Source organism: Centroberyx affinis, unplaced genomic scaffold, assembly GCF_046629955.1.
Source record: "Centroberyx affinis isolate AG114_WGS23_722 - 3 ecotype Tasmania unplaced genomic scaffold, CSIRO-AGI_Caff_v1 ptg000748l_1, whole genome shotgun sequence".
Lineage (NCBI taxonomy): Eukaryota > Metazoa > Chordata > Actinopteri > Beryciformes > Berycidae > Centroberyx > Centroberyx affinis.
The window spans coordinates 322,415-330,791 of NW_027279361.1; the positions used below are offsets into that span (position 1 = coordinate 322,415).

At 42.6% G+C, this 8,377-nt stretch overlaps 1 protein-coding gene across 1 annotated transcript; it reads left to right on the forward strand.

The window, feature by feature from the left end:
- The first annotated feature begins 580 nt into the window (after positions 1 to 580).
- On the forward strand, positions 581 to 4,504 carry LOC139644511 (transcription factor Sox-8). The gene is made up of 3 exons (XM_071519885.1): positions 581 to 1,259; positions 1,641 to 1,876; positions 2,076 to 4,504. Exons 1-3 carry the CDS (start codon positions 844 to 846, stop codon positions 2,828 to 2,830), a joined length of 1,407 nt encoding a protein of 468 aa, XP_071375986.1. The 5' UTR covers positions 581 to 843; the 3' UTR covers positions 2,831 to 4,504.
- Positions 4,505 to 8,377: the final 3,873 nt, after the last annotated feature.

Consider the following 8,377-nt stretch of genomic DNA (forward strand, 5'->3'; position numbering starts at 1 on the left):
CATTGTTTTTAAACATTAAAATGAATACTTTTGTGGAATAATAGGCTGACATATCGATGGGCAAGTACAACATATAGTTAGGTATTTAAAAGAGGATAAACATAGCCAGCAGCAGCCAATATTTCAATAATAATTTTACTGAATATTATCTTAATTTAATTTAGGCTCTGACTTGTGAATATATTTTCAGATATTGAATCCACGTTTATTGTACTAATGATGAATAAACAGTTTTGGAGACATTCAAAAGAGTCTTTTTAAACATCTACATTTCTATATTCTCAACTCGCCACATTTCTCAACTGATCACATTTCTAAACGTAAGCGTTTGAAGTTGTGGTACAATATTAGTATACAGTTTGCTACACAACGTGTGGAACTTTGATAAAAACAGAAGTGTGTCACTGCTGAAAAAAGAAAATCATCATCATGATAATGAAACCCATAAAAACCTAAACCAATGGGAAGCAAGTGGTGATTTGTTCCAGCCAATCCCAGGCGGAAGGTGGAGTGAGGATTTTAAAACTCCAAGTCAAGTTGCTCTATCGTCCAGGTCCTAAGCTCACATTCAGGACTTCTACTTCCACGACTGAACCTCCCATGACAGCCTAGGAAAACAAGCCGCACGAAGAAAAACAAATACGCATAAGGGACACATGAGGAAAACAGCGGACGCGTATTTACTGAAATTGTTAAAGGAATCTACCATGGTGCACCGTGCGTAAAAGGCGCACTGGCCGTTCTGCTTCAAGCCTTAATTTAGCGGTAACGCTTGTTTTATTTAATTGAAGATCCCAGAGTCTTTATTTTTCGGATTTTCATCCCCAAGACGCTGATCAAATAATGTTAAAAATGACAGAGGAGCATGACAAGTGTGTCAGCGACCCACCGTGCAGTCCCTCGGGCACCAACAGCTCCATGTCCCAGGACGAGTCCGACTCGGATGCTCCGTCCTCACCGACCGGCTCCGACGGACAAGGATCCCTGCTTGCCGGTTTGGGCAAGAAACTGGACCCCGAGGAAGACGACCGGTTCCCAGCTTGCATACGGGACGCCGTCTCTCAGGTCCTTAAGGGATACGACTGGTCCTTGGTGCCCATGCCCGTGAGAGGGAACGGGTCACTGAAAAGTAAACCTCACGTCAAGAGACCCATGAATGCGTTCATGGTCTGGGCGCAAGCGGCCCGTAGAAAGCTGGCAGATCAATATCCACACCTGCACAACGCCGAGCTGAGCAAAACCCTGGGGAAACTGTGGCGGTAAGGGAAATTTTAGTTGTTTATAAAGACAAATATAATAATAAACAGGTTGCATTAAATATTACAAGAAAATCAGGAGGACATTAGCTTGTAATTGGTCACTGTTAGTACTAATTCGGATACAGATACAACTTTATGTATTATTATGAATTATTTAAATGTCAATTATGTATTTCAGTCTCACTTTTACTGAATTGTAAAACTTTTATACATGTAAATAATTTTGAAAAAAAAATACATAAAATGAGTCAATTTGCTGAATCGCTCAATACTGACAAAACTCTAAAGTAACTTGAGCTAAGCATTTTTGTAACTGCATGTATGTATGTATTTACATTTTTCCTTTTTTTTTTTTAACAAATGTATTTATTTTTACTGTAGCTTGCTCTCAGAGAGTGAAAAGAGGCCGTTTGTAGAAGAAGCAGAGAGGCTTCGCGTTCAGCACAAGAAAGACCATCCAGACTACAAGTACCAGCCTCGGCGAAGGAAGAATGTGAAACCAGGCCAGAGCGACTCGGACTCAGGAGCCGAACTGGCACACCATATGTATAAAGCTGAACCAGGGATGGGAGGACTTGCAGGGATGGCTGATGGGCACCACCATCCTGAACATGCAGGTGTGCTGTTGAATATAATACAAGAAATAATGTATAAAATACAACTGTGTGGATGCATGGGCTCTGTGCTGAATTTTGAAAGTTTTTGAGGCATTAAGTTATATTTTAGGCAGTTGCACATTGTTCTGATGTATGTTTTGTCTTTGGAGTGATTCAGTGATTAATTCAAGCTCTATGCCTGATGTTATCCTCTTTACAGGCCAACCCCATGGTCCCCCTACACCACCCACTACCCCCAAAACAGACCTGCACCACGGGGTAAAGCAGGACCTGAAACACGAGGGCCGTCGCCTCCTGGACAGCAGCAGGCAGAACATCGACTTCAGCAATGTTGACATCTCTGAGCTCAGCACTGATGTCATCAGCAACATGGAGACCTTCGATGTGCACGAGTTCGACCAGTACCTCCCGCTCAACGGCCACGCCTCTGGCTCCTCAGCTCTGCCCTCAGACCACAGCCACGGGCCGGCTCCAACGGCCGGCGGCTCCTATCCTTCCTCCTACAGCCACGCCGGCGCCAACGGGTCAGCTTGGAGCCGCAAGAGCGCCATATCCTCCTCCTCTCCCTCGACCGGCGAGGTGGGCCAGCACCGGCCCCACATTAAGACGGAGCAGCTGAGCCCCAGCCACTACAGCGAGCACTCCCACAGCTCACCCTCCCACTCCGATTACGGCTCCTACAGCAGTCAGGCCTGCGTCACCTCCGCCACGTCAGCTGCCTCGGCCGCAGCCTCGTTCTCCAGCTCCCAGTGTGACTATACTGACCTCCAGAGCTCCAACTATTACAACCCTTACTCTGGCTACCCCTCCAGCCTCTACCAGTACCCCTACTTCCACTCTTCCAGGCGACCCTATGGCAGCCCGATCCTCAACAGTCTGTCCATGGCTCCTGCTCACAGCCCCACTGCCTCCAGCTGGGACCAGCCGGTCTACACCACTCTGTCTAGACCTTAGGGGGCTAGAGACGGTCACTTCGCACCAGGTCCTATAGAGCGCTGAGACTCATTCAGATTGATGCACTACTAATGAAGGAAGTAAAGAGGAGGAGAGCGGTAGGGGGTTGTAGGCTACCTGTGCCCATTTGAACATGAAACAAACAAATTTAAAAAAAAAAGTGCCTGCTGATTTTATACAAAGTTATATAATTGCGATGAAAACACACTTGTACAGACTTTTTACACAAAGCTTAATTGTGTTGTTGGTGAGCCAAACTCCTCCGTGAGGACATATCGCCTACGCCTACATCCTGTACATCCCCCTTCTTTCCAGTTTAAGATTGCACGTGCGTGCACGCTTGAGGTAAAGCAAAGGCCTGCCACTGAGTTGTGTAGGAGAGAAACAGTTTGGCCCAATTCTGTTGTGAAGCAGATGGAGAACCAGATACATTGGAGAATGTACCCGGGACCAATTAAGTGAATATGCAGTAAGATTTACAATAAGGGCCAGAGCTATATCTCAGAATATTTGGCCATTTGCATCAGTGGATCAGTCTTAACTCAATGGCTCATATGAATCTTAAAGTGTCATTTAGGCATAGAAGTCTTATATGTATTTATGTTCATACATTATTTGTTTCTTTTTTTTGTTCTTAAGTAGTTATACACATGTAATGTGGGTTTGGTTATTTACATTACTGTTTTGTCTTTAATGAAAAAAGGTAAATCAAGTGAAGAACAGTACAAGTACAGTACATTTGATATCATTCCATTGAAGACCAATTACCAATAACATCTCCATTCCAAGTTGCAAGCAAACAGAGCAGGACCAACAGACTAGCACAGGACAGAACAGGTGTCTGAAAGCTATGCTTGGCAAATTGCGATTAGTCATGATCTAGGGTTAAAGGAAATGGGGTAAGATAACACCACACTCACTGAGTGACATGTCAGCTGGACCTACTGTATACGTGGTTGGACAACACACGCATATGTGTATGTGCATGTGTCCATGTGTGTCTGTGTGTGTATGTGCGTGTGTGTGTGTGTGTGTGTCAGAGAGGCAGAAAGTGTGTGTTTGTGAGTGGCATTTCCTCGGGCAAGAAAAACTCATAACTCATGACATAACACATCCCCGTTTCCACAGATAAAACAACTCTTCAGTGACAAATTAGCTTTGAACTTCAGGTCATCAGTTACTTATTGAAGGAACAGTACTTAAGTATTTTGTCATGAAAACACATGAAGAGAAAGGAAATAGAGAGAAAGAGAGAGAGTGTGAGTACTTGCCCATGTATCAGCCATCAAGTGCCAACTCACTGTTGCAGTCTCCCGCAAAATGTATTTGTGCCTTCTAATGCTTATTTTCAGTATTTCAATATGAAATTGAATTAACAAACTTCAAGCAGCACACAATCAGTAATCCACACCAGAAACTCAGACAGTTAACTTACTCTTGATTATATTCTTAATTTGATATCATTCCTTACAGCCTTGGTTTAAATTCCGTTTCTGTGAGATTCTGTCTAAGAAAGGTACAGAGCATCATGCTCAAAGTTTTGTTCACAGAACAGTGTTTTTGTATATTATTATGGTGTATAATTTTGACAAAGGCTGTGAAAATTATTGTTGTACTATTAACTAGAGATTCATTCACACATGCACAGCTAACCCGTTCGCTGGCCATTTTTTTGTGGAAAAAATAAAAGATACTTTTTCTTGATATTTGTGCTTGTCATTTTTGTTTCCGCAATGGGATTGGATTTAGTACTTGTTCATATTTCTTCTTAAAATATTTGGCAACAAATGTATTGGGTTCAGTAAAAAAAATAGGTAAAAAAAATAAAATAACTTTGAAGTGAGCGATGTTTATTGGTATGCCTTAGCATTCGAAATACCAGCTGTTCATACTTGCCTCCTTGTCTCACATCTGTCTACAGCTGTCTAGCTGCTGTGAGACCTTTAGGAAATTATTCTCTGCTCTCATTCCTCTAAACAAGCAAATATGTCTATAATGGCAGTCAGACCTTAACAGTGAATTTTACTGAATAGAGGCCAAATCAGGTGGATGTGACAGTGAGTTTATCATCTACTGTTGCCAAATGCAAATAGATGTGTAATTAATCTTTTGCTGAAGGGCTTGTACTGTACATCTTTGCTTTAGTCAGTCCGTTTTCAGACAGAGATACACAGGTGTTGAAAATAAAGCTGCAACATATTGCAGCAGTCCTTCTCAATCTCTTGTTTTACTCTCGGACCTTTCTGGCCCTACAGAGCCCGGGCCTGACTCTTTGCAACAGACTTACTCACCGAAATGGGACAGTTCAACTTTTTCGTTAAACAACCAACAAGGGAGGAATGAGGAGAGATCCCACCTCCTCTAGTCCAGTGGGTAGAGTGTTCAAGTTGGCCCTGGCATGCATGCCAAGCAGCCGTCCCCAACCAGCCCAGGGAGAAAGCCAAGTGCCAGGGCCGCGCTGCTGAATTTTAATGATTCATTATGCTGTGGAGGGGCCCCATTGTGTCCCTTTATCCGGAGAGCTAGAAAAGAATTAATTGGACAGAAAATGGAAGGGCAGGGGGAACTGACAAGTCATTAAGAGGGTCCTGAATGGACGATTAGATGCACATGGGGGAGGATTTTTTTCCCCCTCGCTGTCTCATATTGCAACGCTCCACAAACAAAAAACAACAAGAACAACAACCACAATGACCACCAGACCAAACTGCAGAAATCATATCAGCGCACATAATCTGTAGATAATAAAAGAAGATAATACCACAGCAGATGGGGTGTGGGTGGCTCAAGAACGACTTGTTGTTTTTCCTCCCTCAAAGTCTTTTTTTTCACCAGTGTTTGCCAAATACTTTCAGGAGGAACTCTTGAGAAAGAACAGGAGTGAATAAAAGTGAGGCAAAAAGGCTCTTCAGGGTGCTTGGGTCCTGTTTCACTGGAACTTGTCCACAGTTTCTGGTTGGGCCTCTTGAAAGCCCTACTGTAAATAGCTAAAAAAAAAAAAAAAAGTGGGCTGAAGTGGAGGACTTCACTGCGACTGCATCAGCACACTAAACTGAACCTGAATGAGGTGAACAGGAAGAAATGTTTGTCTGTGGTGAAATAACAGGTGAATATATGTGCACACCTACGAACCCCTGCCAACGTCCCCTCCCTGCCATGCCATACACACACACACACACACACACACACACACACACAGACACACCACACACACAGAATATGGTAATAAAATATCATTTCTAGTGATGCTGGCATCAGAGTTTGTGCATAAGCAGAAGAGCCTGAGGCTGTACTACATTCCAACTGTCACAGTCATTGTTGATAGAGGAAGGGCGTTATTGGCTGAGGAGGGAGACGCGGTCTTGGACTCGGAGCACAGGGGAAACTAGATGAACCCAGAGAGACTGGTGCTTCCACCACCTGACCACATCCCATTGTTAGGAGCGGGATAACTCGCCTGGTAATAGTCTCATCCTGTCTAATGAGCCTGGCTGACTCAGGGCATGTTTCGGGGAAAAGAGGAGCTGGGAACTGTGAAAACTCTGAGAATGCAAGGCTGATTTGCAAGGGAAATGAAGTGGACATAAAGCATAGTTATTGCCTGCCATTGAATCAGCCCAGCCCGACTCCACTTGACTCACAGAGTCTCTTCCGAGTTCTCTGAATCATCGTCCTGCTTGCAGCTAATCAGATGTCTCATTATTGTTACGCTGTTTTATAGTGACTGATTATATGATTTATACACTTTCTCTATAAAGAAATTTTGCCACAAACATTTTCTCGTAAAGCAAGTGCATAAAATGATTACAATATACAACAGATATGCAAGTTGCCATGTTTTTACTCTCATGTTTGTTAACCCTTCTTAAGTTGCTTCCACCATAATTGAAAAACTAGATATAGGCAGTATTTCATATATTCACCCTTCTCCTATACTGTAGTTTGGTGATGCTTTAGGGTACATTTCAGCAAGAGCCATTTTACTTAAAGAAGTTTATTTTGCTCGTAAATTTCTAACATATGAGTATACAGATGGCGCCATGACTAAGAGGTTTGCGTCTGGAATTTGAGCGTAGTGTAAGTAAAATCGGTATTGCATAGATTCCTGTTCAACTTAAAAAAAGCTCTCTGACCCCTGGCACCTCTTGTTTGCTATCTCATGCTACCTCCAAAGCAAACACGTTAAACTGAATTTTAGTCGTTCCGCCCAAGTTAATGACTTCCTGAATACATCAGGCTTATTTTGCCTTGTCTTTCTGTTCTTCTCGCTAAATAAAGGAGTCCATTTTACTATTGGTGTCTCCTGTGTTTGCTGGTGTGACCGGGCCAAGCAAAATAGTGTGGCAGACAGAACCAACATTGACTCCCCAATTCCACACGGATGGGTCTGTACAGAGGAGAGGGGAGGGAGTTACTGTGCCAGCACTCCGGCTCTCAAAACGCCACTAAATTGCGGCTGGCTCCACCAAGGTCACCTACATTTGGCCAGCCGTACATCAACCGGTTCCCGTGTGGACCTCGCACTAACGTCAACCATTTAGCCCCTCAAATGGAAAGTAAGATGTTAGAGAGGAAAGAAAGTAGAGAGCTTCAGTCAAACATACCCAGAAGCGCAAACCATAAAGGTTTCAGTCTGAATGCCAAACGAAAACTTTCACAAGTTAAAGATGCAGTTTGTAAGAGTGTAAGTATTGAAATCTCTCTCAGTGAATCAAGAGGCATCAATAAATGAAGCTCTGTGATGTCATCAAACAATGTTTCCAAAACCTGGTGCCTATAAGTCAGGCATGGAAAAAAATCCAACTTGAAGCTTATAAATCTCTCCCAGTGGAACAGCTGATTATGGTTGTTTACTTAAAAGATAATCAGACCTGGGCCTGAAAGTATTTGCAAATAATTCTTGTTTGTTTCAACCTGCTTGGAGCACCAGATGGGGAGGGATTACTGCACCAGGGAAAGTCAGACAGTGTCAGGTAACTTGTCAGTCACAGAAAAGTTTACTACTTTCCAGTGATTGACTAAACTTTCTGGTATTCATTGTAAATTTTATATGTGGCAAAATATTCTTTTAATACTCAAAGAAGTTTAAAACAAAGGCTAGAATATTATTTTCAAATACTATTTGAGTAAGGTGTGAGGATTATCAGTATTGTAGGCAGTTAGCAATAGTGTTGAAGACAACAGGGATGAACAGCCATCGCAGGTGGAGTGTTCCTAAATACTTTGTGCCTGTTAACTAAAAAAATACAAAATAAAAAATAAAATAAAATAAAGACGAAAAAATACCAACAACAACTTGACATCTGGTCATTTTCTGTTCTCTGAACAGTTGTCCACAGTCTTTCACCTTCTTTTTTCATTTGTTCTCTCCTTTTCACTTTTTCTTGGCACATCTCAATTGTGAATAGGGTGGCAGCATAGCTGCTCATCTTCTTTCCACAGCTTTAAGACTTGTTGATTAGTAACTATGGTAGTGTTTTTCATTGTCACAGCTTTGGACTTTTGTTGAACTATGGCACGGTTTCATCATCATATACTCTCTCCATC

What these genes read in the sequence shown, in the direction of transcription:
- LOC139644511 (XM_071519885.1), top strand. Translation starts at nt 844, where the DNA reads ATGTTAAAAATGACAGAGGAGCATGACAAGTGTGTCAGCGACCCACCG. An exon ending in ACCCTGGGGAAACTGTGGCG is followed by an intron (nt 1,260 to 1,640) that starts GTAAGGGAAATT and finishes TTTTTACTGTAG; the next exon opens with CTTGCTCTCAGAGAGTGAAA. An exon ending in CCACCATCCTGAACATGCAG is followed by an intron (nt 1,877 to 2,075) that starts GTGTGCTGTTGA and finishes TCCTCTTTACAG; the next exon opens with GCCAACCCCATGGTCCCCCT.